The sequence below is a fragment of the Myotis daubentonii genome, chromosome 13 (assembly GCF_963259705.1).
Source record: "Myotis daubentonii chromosome 13, mMyoDau2.1, whole genome shotgun sequence".
NCBI lineage: Eukaryota > Metazoa > Chordata > Mammalia > Chiroptera > Vespertilionidae > Myotis > Myotis daubentonii.
Genome location: NC_081852.1, coordinates 37578978 through 37600871, shown reverse-complemented (window position 1 = coordinate 37600871; position 21894 = coordinate 37578978). Strand labels below are relative to the sequence as shown.

The 21894-nt window shown below is 44.0% G+C and overlaps 1 protein-coding gene across 1 annotated transcript; it reads left to right on the top strand.

Moving 5' to 3' along the window:
- Positions 1 to 5279: 5279 nt before the first annotated feature.
- On the top strand, positions 5280 to 20866 carry ACTA2 (actin alpha 2, smooth muscle). The gene is made up of 9 exons (XM_059662775.1): positions 5280 to 5438; positions 8584 to 8737; positions 10075 to 10203; positions 12723 to 12833; positions 14358 to 14442; positions 14806 to 14967; positions 16365 to 16556; positions 17805 to 17986; positions 20575 to 20866. The coding sequence occupies exons 2-9, from the start codon at positions 8609 to 8611 to the stop codon at positions 20716 to 20718; spliced, it is 1134 nt and encodes a 377-aa protein (XP_059518758.1). The 5' UTR covers positions 5280 to 5438; positions 8584 to 8608; the 3' UTR covers positions 20719 to 20866.
- Positions 20867 to 21894: the final 1028 nt, after the last annotated feature.

Below are 21894 nucleotides of genomic sequence, written 5' to 3'. Positions count from 1 at the left end.
TTAAAATTCTCTTAAATGATTTGAGTTGCAATCAAGTTTAAAAATTATTTTTCTATCCCTGTGCTGTCCAATATGGTAGCCACTAGCTACATGTGGCTATATAAATCTAATTAAAATAAAATAAATCGATTCCTACCCACATTGCAGTGATGTGTATTGACAGGTGGCTAGTGGCTACTGTATTGGACAGTGCAGATACTGAATATTTTCATCTTTGTAGAAAGTTCTGTTGGACAAAGCTAGCCTACTAGTATATCGTTGGTGTGGAGGGACATTTGTGGTCTTCTCCAAGAGCTTCTGACTACACATTCCCTGTGAGTCATACACAGGGCAGGCTACTCTAATCACTGGTGAAGAATAACCAGCTTACACTGGTTTGCCTGGGACTTGCTCAATCACTGAAAGTCTCACGTCCCTCAGGTATGGGTAGACCATGACAGTCACGCTAGAGATCCAGGGCCTCTGCAAAGGAGAGCTTCAGCCAGGAGGAAGCTGGGAGCTTTGAGTTTAGTTGGGGTAGAAGGGAGGATCTGATGCTGGGAATGTTTTCTCTAACTTAAGCCAGCTGGTGAGAGCATTGTCTTGTGTGCCCAGAATTTCATGAGGCGGGGATGTTGAATAGTGAAGTCATCTGCCTTTGCATGATGGTTTAGCCTCTTGCTCCCTGCTAGCTCGGTGGATGCTGACAGCCAGGCCACTACCCACACCTCTGTGTATGTCCTTGAATTCAGTTTCTGGTCAAACTCACACATATCTGGATCAGAATCCCTGCTCCACCCCTTGTAAGACATTAACTTATCAGAGCCTCTGTTTTCTCACCTGTAAAAAAAGAATAATATTTTCCCTTATGGTTGCTGTGAAGATCAAATGAGTTTATAGAAGTAGAAAAATAGCTCATAGTGTTATCTGATAAGTAGTCATTGAAATTATTATTATTTGCCCTCTCCTTAGAATACCTTTGACCTTTATTGTTTAAAAACCTCTTGTTAAACATTTCCTGTGTTTGATGAAGTTCCGTTCAAGAAACATTTACTGCGTACATCTGTATTACTTTCAACAATAAAGATAAGCTTTAAAAAAATAAACAATTACTGCATGCTGTAGTAGGCTCTAGGAATGCAAAGGTGAAATCAACTAGTCCTTGCCCTCAAACACATACAGTCTAGCCTGGAAGTTAGAGGTATTATTACAGAACAATGTAGTAAGTCCTACGAGAGAGGTGAACATAGTGTGGTCTAGGCAAACAGAGGAGGGCCGAGTAAACTAGGGTGGTGGTGGCGGTGAGCAGGGAAGTCTTACTGGGGGGTGGTGACACCTAATTGAGTTGAGGATGAGTAGAGCCAGAAGAACTTGAGTGAGGGGCGGAGTTAGAGGGGTGATTGCAGAAAGATGTTCCAGGCAGAGGGATGACATGGGAAAAGGTCTTAAGCTGTGAGTCTGATTTGTTAGTGGAAAAGTCCATTGTTCAGTATTATTGAGGAAGTGTTGGAGCACACTACTTCTGAGTGAGGGTACATAAGGTGAAAAGCAGGCAAAATGTAAACGCTGTTAACAAAGGGACAATAAATAGTGCCCTTGTCCTCCAGGAATTTAACTCGGCTTTTAAAGCTCTCTGTGCTTCATGTTTAAACCTTATTTTCCAAGTTATCTTTAGGTGACAACAAGAATGCTAGAAGTTGTTTTGGCTCCAAAATCTAACAAGGTGCTATTCTGCAATCCAACGTGCATTTTGTTCTTGTACAAGTGAATAAATAAAATAATAAAATAAAATAAAATAGTACTTGAAGGTGCACTTTTAATCTTGAAATTCATGGCATATTCTGGACACTCTGAAAGACTAAAGAAATGAACAATCTTACTCTACTTTCCTATTTGTCCTCTATGAGATGGTAGACAGACAGTTTTAGTTTTCTGATCCCTTTCCTAGTATAGGACTTGTATGCTATTTCTTAAGTGTCTATTAAATGTTAGTAATATATCCAATGTCAGTGCCACAGGTGAAAAAATTTAAGCTGAGAAACTGTTATAAATGCCTTGACATGCAACAGGAAATACATCTGTGTATGAAGGGATGGGCTTATGGGGTAATAATGAATAATGGCCTTCCCAACTTGTTCACATCCTAATCCTCAAAGCTTGTGAATGTGTTATCTGACAGAGAATTTTTTTTATTTTTATTTTTTAAAAAGGGAGCTCAGCCAGTGTGGCTAAGTTTGTTGGATGTCCTCCCATGCACCAAGAGGTCACCAGTTCAAGGGCACATGCCCAGGTTGCAGTCTCAATCCCAAGTAGGGTGTGTACAGCAGGAGGCAGTTAATCGATGTTTCTATCCCTCTCTCCCTTCCTCTCTCTAAAATGAATAAAAACATTTTTTTTAAAGTGAACTTGCAGGTGTGATTAACTTAATGGTCTTAAAATGGAAAGATTATTCTAGCTTATCCAGCAGGGACCAATGCAATCACAAGGGTCTTTCTAAGAGGGAGGCTGGATGGTCAGAGTCAGAAGAACAGTTTGAATGCTACGCTGCTGGCATTGAAGGTGGAGGAAGGGACTGACCAGAGCTTAGAGGAAAGGTCACAACCTTGACTTTAGCCCAGTGAAACCTGTTGTGGATTCTGACCACAAGAACTGTCTTACAATAAACATTTGTTGTTTGAAGCCGGTAGATTTGTTGTGATGTGTCAAAGCAGCGACAGGAAACTAGCCCAAGGTGTCTTGTTTCCTCTGCACTTTTGTTGTCTGAGAAAGTGTCTTTCTCAGGTCTAGATCTAACTTCCTCTCACAGAACTCCATGGTAATAACAGGTAATAGTTACATAAAGCTTCCCATGGCTATGCAGTATTCTAGGTACTTCTTGTACCACACCCCTGCAGATGTGGTTAGAGTGGTAATTGTACCAACATGGGTTTGATGAGTTTGTCTGCTTGGGTTCTCTTAGAAGAACTCAGCCTTTGGTTCTGAGGATTCCAGAACCTGGAGAATTTCAAGAATGGGAGATGGAAAAGATACCTTGCTCTCACTGTGTCTTGTCAGACAAATTTTATGAGCTGAACTAATAGCTTATGAGTGTGACCAGTCTAGAGAAAACAACTCCTTTAGCCCAATTTTTCAACAGCACCAGAAAATCATTTCCCTTACCAGACATCCATATTATGGGGATGTTTGCCAGTATTGACATGGCCTAATTTAAATCAACAAATTCTGGGAATAAAGAATAATTAAGAAATTGTTAGACAATTATTGAGCACACACTGCTTACTCAGCTCTGGATTGGGCCCAAAAAGAGTTAAAAATTGTCCCAGATCTCAGGGAATTTATAATAAATCATCACTAAGTAATGTTACTAAGATGGTATATGAGGTTTGCAGAACAACACATCTGGAGATGATTCTTGACTTCGTGCCTATAATTTAGAATTTATTTTATAGCTTTTCTGAACTGCAACCAAGTCATCAAACACTACTGTTTTCCTAACTGCTGCATAGCTCCTTGGATACATGGCTGAGAGCCCCAGAGAATATCTGGCCACTCGACTGGAGATTTCTTTTACACACACATTCTCGTCCAGAGCTGCTTTCTTTCATGGAAGACACTTGGATGGGGTATGAAAAGCATAAATCTCAAGTCCAGACAATGAGACCATTTAATCAACTGCTCAGAAATTTATTTTCAGAGCAGGAGAGAAAGGAGAGAGAAGGAAGGAAAGAGAAAAAAACAAGAAGGGAGGAGGGAAAGAGAAAGGGAAGAAAAAAAGGGGGGGGGAGCTTGTAAGAAAAAGGAAACCTTGAAGCGTCTCCTTGTATGTCTGTTTATTTATCATAGTATAATTACTGTCAGGCCTGTGGATGTACACTATAGTCAGGGAAGGAAATGACATAAGAACCATAAAGGTAAATACCAAAACTCTTTTCTTTGGTGTTTCAAGGAACATTCACTTATGTAAAGTTACCAAGGGCTACACAGACGCTGCTTGAGACAGAAGTGGGGGGAGGGGGAAACCCCACCTCTGCTCAAATTGCCTCTGAATCAGGGATATATAGACTTTTTTTTTACTTCACATCATCCCCGTTAGAAAAACTATTGGCTTAATTCCAAATGTTCAACTTTATGTTATATTATGTCATCTCCATATTTGAACATTTGGACAGTTGTGTTTTCCAATTGATAAAAACTACACACAGTTTTCTGAAAAACACAGAGAAATTTATTATCATTTAGTCTTAGTCTATTTGAAAATTTAAAATAATCAACAGTGCAATTTCCCAAAGAGAAATACATCGATAGCATAAATCAAACAGATCTGGCACAGTAACATGAGTGAATAGATGGCCACAGCTGGAAAATAAAGCCATTCATTCTGGGATTCCCCCCCCCCCCGCCCCTGCCACCCACATGTTGGATGTCAGCAGCCCAGAAATATTCAAGGTATCCATCAAAACTATTTTTATCATAAATTGAGTTAGAACCTTAGCTTGAAGGTGGAGGGAAGACCAATATAAAACATTGAGGTTGACATTGACACTTGGGAATGAGAGCTTGAGAGCTTAAGGCCCGATTGGCATTCATTCAATACCTGTCTTTGAGAAATCCCTGGGTCACCTGCTTTATCACCTGTCAGATGGGTCAGTAGGGAGAGAGGAGGGTCAGGGAGACTTCCCTTAAGCATGCTCTTTTCTTTCTCAAACTGCTTCTGTGACAGGACACTGAGTGGACACTCTACTCAAAGAATGTCCCCTAGTTGTGCTGCTAAATTGCTCAAATTAGCAGACATATCTCATGTGCCGAAGAATTAAAGTGATTATGGTAATGCAGACTGCCAAGTTCCCCTGTGAAATACAGCCCAGCAGTCCTGTCTCCACTTCAGTTCCTATTCCATTAACACCGCTCACGGACTCCATTTATAAACAGCCTTGACTACATAAAACCGTCACTCCCTGGATCTATTTATGGACAATGGAAGCAATATCTTTCTTTTTTGCTGGCTACCTCTGTTAGAGAGTTCTTAAAAGGCCGCTCTTTTAGGTTCTCAGCTCATTAGAATATGCCAGCAGGACAGCAGGCTGGCATCTTCCGAGGAATGTGCCACCCGCGCCTGCATCTGCCCCCTTGCACCGGCTCAGTGCCTCTGGAAGGTTCAGCAGTTGTTCTGAAGGCTTGGGGTGTTTATCTTCCACAGGCAGCTGAGCTGCCTCCCATTTCATGAGCAGCGCCGTGGAATGCAGTGGAAGAGACCCAGGCCGCTGGCCACCCAGATTAGAGAGTTTTGTGCTGAGGTCCCTATATGGTTGTGTTAGACTGAACGACTGGCTCAAGTCTGTCTTTGTTCCTTGTTTGGGAAGCCAGTGGGAGGGGAGCAGGCCAAGGGGCTATATAACCCCGCAGCCTTCAGCTTCCCTGAACATCACCCAGAGCCGAGAAGCCCAGCCAGCACTGTCAGGGTAAGTGGCACTGCCCAGGGACGCGACTTAGCGATGCCAGCTGCTCTGATGCTACCCAGTATCCTCAGACGCTGTCCAAAGGGATCTGGCTGGGCTCAGGCACTCGGAAATTTTTGAATGAAGACTGCACTCCTCATATGATTGTACTATTAAATTTTAGCTCCAGTTACCTAACGTTAAAAGGAAGGCTAAGGGGCAGCTTGGTGTGGGGGAGGAGAGGGAGAGGAAGTTGAAATGAAATGTGTGTCACCTGTAAAATCTGTGTATGCTAAACCAACAGCCCAGATCTTATAACACATGTCAGGGATGCAGTCTAGCTGTTTGCATTTTCGTAATTTGTATCAATCACACATTTATTTATATTTAGGCACTGGAAACTCCAGTATTTGGGGTTCAGATGTGGTGTGGCGAGTCTTCATTGGACTGGATTTTTGGTGCAGCGAAGGTGTCTGCAACTGGATTTTAGTTGCCTGGTCTTTGGTGTCGGCTGTTTGTGTGTGTGTTTCTGGGTTCCTCTGCCTCTAGCCGGCAGTGTCTTCTGTGCGAAAGGCATGTCTCTTGAATGTGTCCGTGAGCTTCCACGCCAGCAGTTGGTCTGGTCGCTGGGTGGTTTGCAGCAGAGCGCAGCAGGAAACCAGCTGAATCTTTTTCTGCAAGTAAAGAGGGAGGGCGCAGAGTGAGCATCTGACAGCTGCCTGTGCCGAAGCCTTCTGCCTGTGTGGTTTGCATTTCTCTCAGCCTGCTCGGGCAGGCAGGACCTTGGAGCCAGCCCTGCCACCCCGGGCTGAACTTTGCCATAAATCAGGGCTTGGCAGGTTGGGCCTGAAATTGGGAGTTTTCACGCTGAGATTTTCCCCTTCCATTTTGTGACTCATGACTAAATATGGTTTGCTTTTCAAGACAGATGAGCTGGGAACTGCAACATCCCCCCCCCCCCCGCGCCTCCTCCCACTAGCTACTCATTTTTGGCACAAGATGCACCCGGTTGGAGTAAACCCCCTGACCCGGGTGCAGTTCCAAAAGCAGACTTTGGAGTGTGTTTTACCTAATTAGGAAATGCTGTGCGTGCTGCAAACCGTCTTGCCCAGGCAGGTTAGATAAGAGCTGGAAATCACTGAGCCACTTTTTTCTGGGGACACAGGCTTCTTCTGTAAGGACCGTGCTCCTTTTAGAGATGATAAAATCCTTCTACGACTTTTTTTTTTTCTCTAAATGAAAGTATATCTACTGAATTTTGAGCTTTTTTGGTCTGCATGCTAGCAGATGCTGAGGGTCAGCCTACATTTCTGCAGTAAATTCAAACACTCCCCCCCAACCCTCCCTGCCCAACACAGGGGCTGTTAAAGACATGTATTCATGCTGAGCATCTCATCGCATTTGTATTGCGTCCTTTTCCAAACATCTTATCCTGTTTTCAGCTCTTACTTTTGGTTTGGAAAGTCTGCTTAGCACATCTGAAGAGAGGCTGTGATCCCGGGTGCCGGCGCCTCTGGCGAATGCCTTGGACTCTGGACTGCTTCTCTGCTCTGTCTCCCTCGCACTCATGTCTCACTTCCCTCCTAGCCTCTTCATCTGCTAGAAAAGAAGCCAACTCCCACAGGGAAGGGCGAGAAAAGAAAGGGCAAGCCATTTCCATTTCCGTTCTTACAAGTGGAATCCACAAGTTGAGGGTTTCCTTCCTAAGCTTGGAGGCACTGTGGAAAGAAAGCAAAGACTAGCAATAAAATGATCTGATAATGATAATAATCATATAATGCTATTCATGATAATCATTAAAGAACAAATATTTATTAAGAACTCAATGCATGTAGCACCGTAAATTATTTTATTTTTAAGAAAAATATTTTTATTGATATCAGATAGGAAGTGAGAGGGAAAGAGAGATAGAAACATCAATGATGAGAAAGAATCATTGATTGGCTGCCTCCTGCACACCCCCTACTGGGATCAAGCCTGAAACCCAGGCATGTGCTCTGACCAGGAATCAAACCTCCTGGTTCATAGGTCAATTCTCAACCACTGAGCCACACGAGCCAGGACCATAAATAATTTTAAATGTTTTTTTTTTAACCTTAACTGGAGAATATGTTTTTTATTGACTTTAGAGAGAGGAAGGGGGAGAGAGAAACATTAATGTGAGAGAGAAACAATGATCAGTGGTGATTGGTTGCCTCAGAGTACATGCCCAGGCCGGGGAAGATAAAAACATATACAAAATACACCACTTCAAAATAACTCCCCGTCGGTATCTTGCTATATATGACTAATTATTTTGCAATGTATAAAAATACATTTCAATGGGATCACGAATGTTACTTCCTCTAACCTATTTCTCTTACATAAGAATATACCTGTAGCTTAGCCTTTTATTTATCTTTTCTTTTTTTTTTTTTTGCCTTTTATTTATCTTAATGGCAGCAAAGTAATCGACTTTGAGTAATTTATTAGATTCTCCCTCACTTGTTGGACTTTGTGTTAGCCATGATTTTTCTTAATGGAGAATAACTTTGGCCCCTAAAATTTAAAGCACCTGCTTATTACAATGTTTTCATGGGCCTACTGTTTTACCAAGGGTAAAATAAAAGTCCTCAAGATTCAAGATATTTTTCTTTTGAACATTTTACATTAAACATTTTAGCCGTTCAACATTTCCAAATTTTTCATACTGCCCACCCTTCAAAATCTACATTTTTGAAAAAATTCTTTTAAGCTATAGGTAAAGAAATGTGAATTTGAGTGGATAGTGACAGCAGATTTCATTTACTTCTTTAACATGTGACGAGTGACTTGTCCCTGTGAGGATCTGGTCTCATAGTCTGATATTCCCACCTGGTCTCTACAGCTGTTCATTCATTCGCTCATTTAGTCAATGTTTAAAGTTCATTTAGTCAATGAACACATGAGACATGCCAGCCACTGTGCTAGAGGCCAGGTGTATGAACATGAACGTCAGAGTTTTGACTTATAAAAAGCCAACAGTCGAATGGAAGTGCTTTGAGATAAATGTGTTAGATAAGGGACAGCTGTTAGTGCCCCAGGAGTCCAGAGGAGGGCCCCCAAACCCAGCCTGGAAGGTGGGAGTGGTCAGGTAAGTGTCATAACTGCTGGATGACAGCTGGGGCCGTTTCCTCCCTGTTCCCTGCAGGATCTTGTGACGCACTCCAGCCAAGATGTGTGAAGAAGAGGACAGCACCGCCCTGGTGTGTGACAATGGCTCTGGGCTCTGCAAGGCGGGCTTTGCTGGGGATGATGCTCCCAGAGCTGTTTTCCCATCCATTGTGGGGCGTCCCAGACATCAGGTGAGCAAGAGTCTGTTTGGAACAGAGAGAAACAGAGCTACAGATTAGGGCCCTCTATGTCTGAGTGTCAATGGGTATCCATAGATTGTCTATTGTTTGCTTCCTCAAAATTATGTAACCTTGCTAAGAATATACCTCTGGTGATTAATGTCAAGAAATAAGTGCCAATGTCATATATAACACAGATTATCTGGTGGGTGTCTATCAGATATAAGCTTGCCCCTTTTTCATAAGTTCTTTTTTGTGTAAATATAATCATTGTCATTATCATCATCATCATTATCATCCTCTAATATATATCTGCTCTTTGGAGAGAAACTATACTAAAACCCAGGTCATTCACTCTCAAAGAGCTTGATGTTAGATGAAAGTAAGCTTTGTTACCAACTGTAATTTTACACACCGTTAGCTGTCAATAAAATATATCTGAACAGCCACATGGTAACTTTTTACATAATATTATGTGTAAACAAAATGTTGGAGGCAGCCACATGGTAAAAACTGAGAATTTCACCCGAGAAATTCTCCTCCACATCAGAAATGTATTTTGCGCGTTGATATCTATGGCTCTCCATTTGGTGTATATTCTCAAGAACAAATAACAGAAGCCTCGCCCACTGAATACACAGTCTCTTTGTTGAACTGTGTGCAGTGGAGATATTTTTGCACAAACCATTCTACGAATCTATAGTAGCCATGACTGTTTTTGCAATTCTAGAGCAGTCACTGTAGTGCAATGTAAAATCCCAGTAGTGGGAATTCTTTCTTTTCTTGTCTTAAGTGTCACCTTAATGATTAAAAAAATACGTCTGACAAATGTCTTAATGGTGATTAGTATTGGTCAGAAATCAAGCACTGGTGGTCATTTGTATGTAGACATAATGCTTCAGTTCATAATGATTAGAAAGTAATATTCAGCTTTAAAAGAACAGTCTATAAGAGACAAAATGCCATTTAATTTATATGTAAAATTTCATGCATTCATTCAACAAATAATTATTGCATGACAAATATGTGCCAGGCAATTTGTTATAGCGGCAAAGCAGACAAACACAATCTCTCTGCCCATTGAGGAACACAGAAGGTGTTTGAGGTACAACACACAGGTCAAGTTGCGTTACCCAGAGGGTCCTCTGCCATCTGGAGGCCGATTCGGGCCTATTTCCAATCAACTCAGGGATGTTGCTTAAGAACATAGTGATCATAGGACTCAATATATTGCTCTTGGTACCAAAAGAGGACCTTGGTCTCCCAGTAATTTAACCCATCGTGACGGGACTGTCATCAATACATAAGTTTGGGGAGAGGCTGACTCGAAATGCGTTGAATCTTTTTAGGGAGTGATGGTAGGAATGGGACAAAAAGACAGCTACGTGGGTGATGAAGCACAGAGCAAAAGAGGCATCCTGACCCTGAAGTACCCAATAGAACACGGCATCATCACCAACTGGGACGACATGGAAAAGGTATTGGCGCTTCGCTGCAGGCTGAGCCCTCAGGCTGCAGGGCCCTGATACTAAACGTCAGGCTGCAATGGCCCAATTGTGTTTTTACTTGTTCATGTTTATTCTAGATGATCACAAACTGAGAAAAAAAATCCTGAAGTATTTATTTTAAAAAGAATTCCTTGCCTATCAGGGTTTATAAACCAATTAAAGTTCGGTAGGTGAGAACAGTCATCCGTTGCCAGCAGTGGGGATCGCAGTCTGTTGCTCAGTCAAGCGGATTACGTCCCAGACCTGCATGGTCTGAGCAGCAGCCGGGGATGATCCTTCTCTCAGCAGAGGCTGCACGGCTCTGCCTCTCAGGGCAACACAGCTAAAGAGCAGTTCAGGAGCTGGGAGTAGCCTCACCCCACCCATTCTTGAAAGCTTTTCATCAACTTGCCCTGAGCATTAAAAAAAAGGCAGGCGGGGGGTGGGGGGTAGGGGGAGGGAAGGGGGGCGCAAGTGGGGGTGGGGATAGTTTCACTGCAAAAAAGAGGGCTGTCATTGTGGATTTGGCACATTCCTGAATGGCCCTCAACAGGTTGAAGCACAACAACCAACAAATTTTTTTAAATAAGTATTTTAAAAATATTTTTGAAGATATATTTTTATTGATTTCAGAGAGGAAGGAAGAGGGAGAGAGAGATAGAAACATCAATGATGAGGGAGGTTCATTGATTGGCTGCCTCCTGCACGCCCCCCATTGGGAATCAAACGGGGACCTCCAAATTCATGGGTGATGCTCAACCACTGAGCCGCACTGGCCGGGCTAAATAAATATTTTTAAAAGTGTCTCTCTGTGTTGCATTTAGGTGGAGTCTTTATCTCCGAGGCCCATGTAAAAGTGCTAATGAGGAGCTAAGTTAAATCCTAGGGTTTTGGTGTTTTATGAGGCACCATAGAAACACAGGTGGTCAGAGAAAAGGCAGAAGGAACAATGAGAAAGTGGCATAAAATTTGTTAAGTGCAGCCAAATATATTAGAACCACAACATCTGGAGTTTTATTCATCGGCTCCGTGCGCACATGCACACACTTAGCAGTTTAAAAAAATAGTGCTGCTAGAATTGATCAGTAATAATGCTGGAACCTTGGCTTCTGGACAAAAATTGCATTGCATTAGATTTGTTTGGTCTAAGATTCTGGATTTGGGTAATACTGCACTTTGCTCTGAGGAGAGGATGTTAATAGTGGAGAAAATATTCTTTCAGGTGGTCTCCGTGGAGCTGCCAGCATCTCAGAATGTAAGCCCCTGGAGAACAAATAAAGCATTTCATTGTTTCTAATGGATGGGGTGGGGGTGGGGGAGACAGAGAGGAAGGGAGAGAACTGGTTGCTTTTTAAATGATGTTTCTTGGTAACCGCAGCACGTAATATGACTGGCAGGATTTCTTGAGTACGCTGATGCTTTTAGTCCATGAAAGAGCTTTCAGAAATCTCATTTCCTTTCCAGAAACTACGAATTCAAAACCAAAGAAACCGGGACGAGATAAAGAGTGTATAAAGTTGATCTTGCTTTTGTGAATTTATAATCTTTCGCCAGCAGTTCTTGCTTTGTTTTAATTCTGGAAATATCTAATATTCATGATGCTAGAGAGAATTGTCATACTTTCAGAAATAATCCATTTAGCCCTTTGTACCATGGTGTTGCTTTTTGTGGCATCCAGGGATTAAAGAGGAAGCACAGCACATGTATGTCCAAAGTACATTCACGCAAACGCGCTGTACGTGGGCACTGAGTTTGGAAATACCTGAAGGCCAAACCTGTGCCAGTGAACGGAACGGCTAGAGTGCGGAGGGGAGGCGGCCTCTCCCAGGCCTGGAGAGCCAATGGGGTGGTGGGCGGAGGCTGGAAGCAGGGTGACCTGCCTTCGTTAAGCATATACCACAGAGGGAAACTTCCCTAAAGTATTAAAAAGGCAACTAGGTCTTCAGGCCAGCTGCATCCTTCCATTCATGTTTTCATGCATTTGTCCTGTTACTTAACTAAGTTATTTCCCTTCGAGCATGAACTAAAATAGGATGAGGGCTTCAAGAAGACAAAAGATAACGTTTACTCTGGGCCAGGCGCTGGGCTAAACAGTAACTCTAGGGTTTCCTTACTTAATTCTCGCCAAGAAATGCTAAGGATTTTCATATTAGCCATGGTGAGACTGGAGCTGAATGGGGTTAAGTTTGCCTACGGGCACACAACCAAGAAGTGGCTGAGTTGGGATTTGAACTCAGACCTTACTCCAAAGCCTGTGCCTTGACCACTGCACCATCCTGCCTCACAGACCTGGGTTTGGGTTTTTGCTCATTTATCTACTGGCTGTAAATCCTTGCGTAAGATACTCGGAGTCTTGGAGCTTCAGTCTCATTGGCCAAAGGGTAGACACATAATGAGTACTTGTCACATTTTATTTGGCCCCGGATTCATGGAGCTCATGCTGGTCCCTTTTCGGGGTCTGCCGTGCCCCAACATCACGTCATTGTGCTTCTCCTCCATCGCCCCCCTAGATCTGGCACCACTCTTTCTACAACGAACTTCGTGTTGCCCCTGAAGAGCATCCAACCCTGCTCACCGAGGCACCCCTGAACCCCAAGGCCAACCGGGAGAAAATGACCCAGGTAAATACCCACTCTGGGGCCCAGCACTTCAGGTTGGGAAAGTCCATCTGGGAAGGGCTGTACAGGACAGCAGAGAGCTGGCCCAGCCCAGCAGGCGCCTCACAGACCCATAAAGTTCCAGGAACTTGGGGATGCGAAAGGACAGGAGTATCCTGATGGTACTCACATCCTCACTGCAGGAGCTATAACCCTCTGACCTGCACGAGCAATAGGACATTTAAGAGATTTCATTTAGGTTCAAAACCTCTAAGGAGAAGTCATTTCAAAATGCAGGACAACATACAGTGGGTAATTTTGGATCTGGAGTCAGACAGATCTAGTTTGAAAACTGGACTTGTCACTTATTAGCCATGTAACTTGAAGCATCCACTTAATTTCTCAGAGCTTCAGCTTCCTTGTTTAAAAGTTGGGAATATTCGTACTATTATCTTTCAAAAGCTCGCAAAGATTTGTGAGTCACAATGTTTTATAAGTACCGCGCGCTAACCGATTGCGCAACTGGAGCTCCGTGAGTCACATGTTAAATGTGTGCCTTGGTGTTTGGCACACTACACATTCAATAAGTAATAGCTATTACTGTTGTTATTGTGACCAACAGCAGGAAACCATCCCTCCACCAGCCGGACACAGGATTCCGGTTTGGGCGAGCTATGCAATTAGAACACCTAATGTCAACTTCACGCTCACTGTGGTTAAGCACTGGGCCAAGCATTTTATATGCACTGTCTCTTTAAACCTTAACAATGTGTGAAGCAGAACGTATCATTATCCTAATTATGTAAATGAAGAAATTGAGGCTCAAATACATTAGGTGAATGTCCCAAGGTCACACAGCAGAAGTGGCCGGAGCCTGGAATTGACCCCCAATCTTTTGGGCTTGGAGAATAACACATGTAAAGACTGCAAGGCCTTTTCCTGGGAGGAGCTCCGAGTGCTGACAGCAGCACACGAGCAGCTATTCTCTACAGGGAAACGTGTGCCGGGGAGCCGCTCCAGATAGCCAGTCACATTGTTTCCAATGGGCATCGTGGTTCCTGTGAGTGGCATGAAGGCAGGAAAATAGTTGAGGATGATGGCTCTCTAGCAAATGATGTCAGACATTCTAGTGAGCAGTCAGTGCTGGGAAGGTTTGGCAGATGGAGAAAGGCAGGCCTGCGGGCATCTCAGTGTGCACGAACTGGCCATGCGTGACTCAGAGGAGCTCTTGTTCTCATCTGTTCCCTGGATGGCATGAGCTGGGTGGAGTGTTTGGCCCTCATATGTGGTCCTCTGCCAGGAAACAGGGCTCTTTCCACCGCAGCCAGAGCGACCTCAGAATCTAGGGCTGGCATTGACCCAGCAACTACATAAAAAGTGGAACCAATTACATAGAACCACAGGCAAACCACAGAACGAGGCCAATCACAGCCCATCTGAGCCTCAGGTTTAAAGGTCTTTTTCCTTACGCCAGAAAAGCCAAGCTCTGCATTCACCAACAAGAAGATTAACAGCGTCACTAATTGAGTTCTTTGGGTTGCTTTGCAGATTATGTTCGAGACGTTCAATGTCCCAGCCATGTATGTGGCTATTCAGGCGGTGCTGTCCCTCTACGCCTCTGGACGTACAACTGGTAGGTGCCTGAGAGGAATGAGAGCCTCCATAGGATACACCATCAGTCATGGGATTTGGTGGTTGTAAATAGGTGTGTTGTGATGACTGAGGGTTACTGAGAATTGACAGGGCCATCCTAGGCCTAATAGGTCTATGGTCAACGTTTAAAAATGAGCCCCTGAGCTTGTATTTGAACAGGACTTCTATTGTTGCTCTCTTCCTACTCTTTCATTTCCCCAAGCCTTGTCCCTTCTCTCCTAGCCAACCAAATGCTTTCTTTTATTTCTTTCAAATAAGAAGCTTAGAAATTTCCTCTCTCCTAGACCAGCAAGTCACATGCAGGCTGCTGTTGTGACTTTTATTGTGCTCATTTGTCCACCAGGCATCGTGCTGGACTCTGGAGATGGTGTCACCCACAACGTGCCCATCTACGAGGGCTATGCCCTGCCCCACGCCATCATGCGTCTGGACCTGGCTGGCCGAGACCTCACCGACTACCTCATGAAGATCCTGACGGAGCGTGGCTACTCCTTCGTGACTACGGGTGAGGCCCGTGGGAAGGGACAGAAGAGATGTCCTTCCTAGTAGCATACAGACCACAGTGACTATCCAAGGAAATGATGGGAGGGAGGCTGCAGATGGACTGCAGAGCCAAGCATGGCTTTTTTTTTTTTTAATTGGATAAAATTGCAAAATGATTATGCTGTTTCCTTGGAAGAACAGTAATAGCCATCTTGTATGATGAGCTAGTCAGAGTTGGGTTTTCTGAACACTTGTTAGTCCCCTCTACCCACAAACAGAAAAGAGAGAGTGCAGAGACTGAGGATAGTATGCGTGGTGATTGGCAATCTTTGGAGACATCTCGACAGGGCTTGGGGATCACTTCTACCACTCACTTGCTGTGTGACCTTGAACAAGTTCCCCAACCTCACTACGCCATAGTCTCTCAGGTGATTGTGAGTAGTAAATGAGATAATGCACATGGAAACCCAGCACAGAGTAAGCATGCAATAGTTATTAGCGAGCATTAAGAACAACCCAGCAGGCAGTCATATGTGTGTCTTCAGACTCTGAGCTGGTGCCACCCACAAGAAGCAGAGTCGGATGTTATAGAGACATTGGGACATCCTCAGTGCCCTTGGCCCTGGCTACCTGCCCTCCCCTCACCAGTTGGCATTGTCTAAATAGGCAGGTTTCTGAACATGCCGGTGGCTTAGTCTAGGCTCCACGTTTGAGCCCTGAAGATGTTAAAGTCTCCTCAAGGAGTAGGGAGTTAAATTAATTTTGTTCCTGACTCTACTTCTCACAAGTACCCCCCAAGATACTTCCAAAAGGTTCCCAGGGTCCAGATGGAGCAAATAGCTTAGGACTTCGGAATGCAGGAGTCTGAAAGGTGTCTGCCTGCCCACTCTTCCATACCTCCTTCCACATGCACCTGGAGACTCTGGACAGGACTGGTCCTGAGCCAGGGCCTGCCCCTCTCTAGAAGATGATGCATATGCCAATGGTTTGAACTGGAATCTACCTGGTCTAGGAGACATGGATCTCCAGAGCTTTTTGAAAACAGTGAGGACCCTCAAAAGACTTTTTCAGCATAAGACTTCCAGGTCAACCGAAAATCCAATATAACTAACGGTTGTAAAACAGAGAGTGATCAGTTAATCCTGCAAGAACACAATGTACAAAAGGATTTCCTGCTCTGTGCCTTTCTCTAGCCAGTTCCTTTTATTCCCATCACCATTTGCTAGGTAATATTTACTAAGGGTCTACGATGTGTGAGGCACTCTGCTAGGAAGAAAAGTGGTTCCCTGGTGGACCTATAATTTAATTGCCATCATGGATTTGGGGTTGCAGAATATTAAACTTACATACTGTTTTGAAGGAACCAGTACTGTGGGAAGGACTGAGGTTTTTACTACCCTAATGCTTGTATCTCAACAGCTGAGCGTGAGATTGTCCGAGACATCAAGGAGAAACTGTGCTATGTAGCTCTGGACTTTGAGAATGAGATGGCCACTGCTGCAACCTCCTCCTCCCTTGAGAAGAGCTATGAGCTGCCAGATGGGCAAGTGATCACCATTGGGAATGAGCGCTTCCGCTGCCCGGAGACCCTGTTCCAGCCTTCCTTCATCGGTAGGCAACAGCGTCACATCCTGGGACAGGGAGGTCACCCCATCCCCCTACTCAGCCAGCCTTTGGCCACCAGTGCTCTTCTGCATGTGGGGGCATGTGACAGGGCCACAAGGCCAAACACATTTCTAAATCAGGGCAAAGAAGGTCATGTTTATCAAGTGAAAGACTTAAGAAGGCCTGGAAAGGACTTTTCATTCCAAGTAACCCTATGTAGTAGTTAATCCAGAAGCATTCTTGGTGTGTGGTTTAGGGTGAAAGTTAAATATTATTCATGCATAGGACACAGTGGAGCCACTGGATGGATGGGAAGGGCATACTGAATGCTGAGAGTTTTGGAATGGGAGGGGGAGAGAAAAATGGAAGAGCCTGTGCCTACATTAGCACTGACCTTGAGAGAAAGTTTAGCAGAGCTGTTTACAGAGGGCAGGCTCTGGGTGGGGTGAGCCTGGGTTTGAGTATTAGTTCTACTTTCATATTCTTGGGAAAATCACTTAACTTCCCCAAGCCTCTGTGTCTTCATCTGTAAAATGAGGATTGTAACAATGTCTATGTCATAGGGTGGCTGTGAGAATTACATGAGACATGTGTGGAGCACTTAGCCCAGGGGCTGGCCAAAACAAGCTAGCAATAATCATTAGATATTGTCAGAAATTAATAGTTAGGTACTACTACTACTACTACTACTACTATTACTATTACTATTTTTATTATTCATCATCACAGCACTGCAAAAGATAAGGGCTATTTAGAGGTTCTGTTTAAAAGACCCACATCAGAAATTAACAAAAAGTTCAGATAAAAAAACATTACCAAGATGGAAGAAAGATGAGTCTTTGTGCAAATGAGATGAGCACTTTTCTGATGGTTCAGCTTCAGGGGTGAGAATGAGACAGCAGCCAAGGAGAGACTTGGGGGAGTTGTGAGCAATGGCTGCTACACGGGCTCAGTGCAGAGCCTTCTCCAGGGAGACTCAAGACTTTGCCCCTGATTCAAACCAGACTTAGTAGCGAGTATTAAAAATCGGTGACATTACATTGCAGCCCCCCTCCTCCCAGCAGGGCCTCCTCACTAGACAAGAGGTAGGAGGACATGGAGCATTCCAAGGACCTATTGGTCTCTGAGATGGGAGGTTCCTCGATTATCATGTCTGCTTAGCTTCAGTCAGCGTAAGATCTTCCATGTAGCTCTTCCTTGTCTGACCTGGGGCGACCCACCAATCAAGGACTATGGCCTGCGTCTCTTTTCCAGGGATGGAGTCCGCTGGCATCCACGAAACCACCTACAACAGCATCATGAAGTGTGATATTGACATCAGGAAGGACCTCTATGCAAACAACGTCCTCTCAGGGGGCACCACCATGTACCCCGGCATTGCTGACCGCATGCAGAAAGAGATCACGGCCCTGGCACCCAGCACCATGAAGATCAAGGTACAGTTTGGTGACAGACCCCACAGCTCTGCTGCTGGTGCCAACCCTGCCACCAGGCGTGAAGGACTCTGCAGAGGCCACACATGGTCACATGGTTTAGGGTTAGGCAGAGGGTCCGAGTGTACAAGTTCCACACTTTCTAGGACATAAGTCAATCCAGTTCATAAGAGAAGTTGAATTATCTTGTACAACATTTAATCTGTAATTATTCTTGTCTATCAGCTACATTTAGCAGCTGGCGATAGAGATCAACAAAGCTGCCATGTGCCCATTTCTCTTTAAAGTACATATTTAGTTGTGTTTCCTCATCAGAAAATAGTGCATCTCATGTGTAGAACATTAAAAGAAAGTTACAGAGGAGCCAGATATATTTCTGAAGAGGTTTAAACCCTGTACATTCAATAGCATACCCCTTTTCTTCCACTACTAAACGTGATCACCTCTCAGTGGCCAGGAATGAGGATTTGATCTTTACCTGTCTGTCTGGCACACCTTTTGATATAGGGACTCAAAAGCACAGGATGACCAAGCTCAGTCCTGGAGCCACTCAGGACCCCTGTAGTATGTCAGGTTTGAGTCCCAGTCAAGGGAGCTCAGAGGTTAAACAGAGATCATTCTTTGGAGGCAATCTCACAGAGGGTGGGCGACTTCTCAAAAGCTGTTATCACTCTGTGAAATCAGGGCCACGCTGGGACCCTCTTGCCCCGGTCACCCGGAGCGGAGCGGTAGAAGGAGCAGTGCAGGTGCAGTTCACACACATGAAAAGCACTCGAACAAGTTTTGTGATTTGCACTCCTCTCTCTCTCTCTCTCTCTCTCTCTCTCTCTCTCTCTCTCTCTCTCTTTGGAAAGGGTATGCAGGTCATATAAAAGAGTGCTGGAAAGAAGTACTTTGTAGTGTCGGCTCTAAGAGACTGTAGGTGAGAGATCAGACCATTTTCTGAGGACTCTGATCTGCTCTCACCCCCTCCTCTTCCCACCCTGAAGGGAGCCAGGCGAACCCAGCTGCTGAGCTCATGGACAAAGGGAGCCTAGGCTGGGGGTCTGTTACAGAGAGAGGCTGTAGCTCGAGTTGAGTAGTTCCTAGTTCTCCAAACTTGGCTTCTTAAATAGAAATGAATGTGGAACTTTGGGCTCCAGTGTGGTAAGGGAAAACCACTAAATCCTAGGCCATAGTAGATCATGACATTAGGGGAAACAGAAACTGGAGGACCAGTCTACAGGAACTCTGTGCACTAGCTTTACAGCTTTCCTGTAAATCTAAAATTATCCCAAATAAAAAGGTGACTTCTAAAGCAACAAAACCAAACCAAACCAAACCACAAAGACACCTGGGAGAGGTCCAAGTTTGAATATTGGGTCTGACGTGTACACAACCAATGTGAGCTAGCCCATTACGTAAGCCTCTCCCAGTCTGTTTCCTCATCTGTAGTGTGGGAGTAATTGAATACTTACTGTTAGAAGCAGTTAGAAAAATTAAATGAGCCCTGGCCATTGAGGCTCAATTGGTCGGAATGTTGTCTCATACACCAAAACGTGGTGAGTTTGATTCTCGGTCGGGGCATGTGCCCAGGTTGCGGGTTTGATCCCTGGTTGAGGCAACCGATCAATATTTCTCTCTCTCTCTCTCTCCCTCTCTCTAAAATCAAATTTTAAAATAAATAAATAAATAAAACTAAATCAGATAATACATATCAGGACAAATGCTTAGCATAATGCCTGGCACATAATAAATACTCAGTAAATATTAACTATTTGTATTAAAAATAAATGTTCAACCAGAGCTTGGGGGATAAACAGAAATTAGACCTTTTTACCGTGGTTTCAGAAATGCCTTGTCTGTTTGGCCCAAGTGCCCGTATTCATTTCTACCCAAATACCCAAGTCCGGAGTGGAATTTGCCACAGCCATGTTGGGGGTTGTTGCAGGTAGACAAGACCCCTGGCCTGATTCACTGCTCTCTGCACCTCATTCAATTATTTAAGAAATATTAGCATATTAAATATTACCATGTCAGGCCTCTGTCGGCCAGTGCAGGTTACCTAGGACCTGTCCCAGGAAAAAGGTCACCCCAGCCGGGAACCCCTCACCCCTCACTGTTACTCAGTGCATCTCCATGGGATTAATCAGGTGGGAAAACAAACCTGTGCAGTAAGTTCTGGCACAATCCAAACTTTTCATTGTAGACTCTGGTGGGTGTTTCTACAGGAAGTATGTCGTGCTGAGTTCTGAGGCTCAGTTCATGGATATCAAAGACTTCATCAGGGCTCTTAAGTGGGGGCCTTGCAGGGCTTGGGGCCAACTTTCAGCTTGCCCAGCGGAATTCTGAATGTGGTGGGGTGTTATGGGTGCTTTGGAGTAGACTGTGTAAAGGAAGCCAGAAAAACAAATGTGCTCAATGAAGACTCTCTAAACCCAGAAGCTATTCCACAGTCCTCTGGGTTGGGGTTCAGGTTAGACATCTGACAGCCCAGACTGTCTCTGCAGTCCATGAGACCTCAGCCAGATCCACCAAATCAGGACCCTGGTAGCAGCCAGGCCCCGCCCTCGCGCACACTAATGGCCCTTCTTTCTAATCCTGACCAACAGATCATTGCCCCTCCGGAGCGCAAATACTCGGTCTGGATTGGCGGCTCCATCCTGGCTTCTCTGTCCACCTTCCAGCAGATGTGGATCAGCAAACAGGAGTACGATGAAGCCGGGCCATCCATTGTCCACCGCAAATGCTTCTAAAATCCTTCCCTGCTCTCTTTGTCTCTAGCACACAACTGTGAATGTTTTGTGGAATAATGCCTTCAATTCTTCTCCATATCATTCCTTGCCAAAGCTCTGACTTGTCGCCTATGTGTTTTTTAATAAACCTGAACTATGTTACCTGTCACCTGTTGCCTTGGCCTCTCTGCAGCACCCAGGTGTCGCATGGTTCTGTTAGGCTGATCTTACCGTTTGCAGAATGGCTCCCTCTAGTGGGGCAGTCGAGGACATGACACGACTAGGATGCGTGTGTTACCCAGAAAAGGGTAGAATCGCATTAATATGAGAAGTTCTGACTAAATGATGTTAGTGGAAAGAACTTGAAAATACATAGAAGATAGATATAAACGTAGATTAAAATGTGTCAATAGGATAATCCACACTGATTTTACAACTTGCTGAGTAATTATATTATTTTGCTCTGTTTAAACCTCAGTTAGCATAACCCCGCTGGCGTGGCCTATGAACCAGGAGGTCACGGTTTGATTCCTGGGAGGCAGCCGATCGATGATTCTCTCTCATCATTCATGTTTCTCTCTCTTCCTCTCTGAAATAAAAAAGAATATATTTTTCAAAAACTTAACAAAACTTCAGTTAGCCTAAAGGGTGTGTGTGTGTGTGTGTGTGTATACATACATTCGTATATACAGGGTGTCCCCAAAACATGTATACACACTTTGAATGATTATAAAGCCAGTGGTTATTAATATACAGTTCATTTTCAAAATTTAAAATAATCTACAGAAATTAGTCTTTTTTTTTTTTTTTTTGTCAACGCCTGTTTTCAAATCGATGACCGTTCTGGTCCAGGCACTGCTGATAATGCAAAAAGCAATGGAATTGCAAACATCCATGACTCATTTTGTTTGGTAATTGTGGGCTCTCAATTCATCAACTGTTGCTGCTTTAATACCATAAACTTTATCTTTTATGTATCCCCATCAAAAATAGTCTAGTGGCACTTTAGGATAAATTTTCTTTGTTCAAAGCTTAGTCTGGCTTCACCCATTATTTCAAATCAGTTAAACCTGAAAAGGAGTGAAAATTAAGTGAGTTATCAGTTTTTAAAGTGTGTATACATTTTGTGGGGACACCCTATATGTTTATACATACACACAAATATGACTTTTAATATACAACATATTAAACTTAATA

Bases quoted from the DNA above. Each gene is read 5' to 3' on its own strand.
- ACTA2 (XM_059662775.1), top strand. From the start codon at position 8,609: ATGTGTGAAGAAGAGGACAGCACCGCCCTGGTGTGTGACAATGGCTCT. The intron at 12,834-14,357 runs GTAAATACCCAC...GTTGCTTTGCAG, and splicing joins ACCGGGAGAAAATGACCCAG to ATTATGTTCGAGACGTTCAA. The intron at 14,443-14,805 runs GTAGGTGCCTGA...TTTGTCCACCAG, and splicing joins CGCCTCTGGACGTACAACTG to GCATCGTGCTGGACTCTGGA.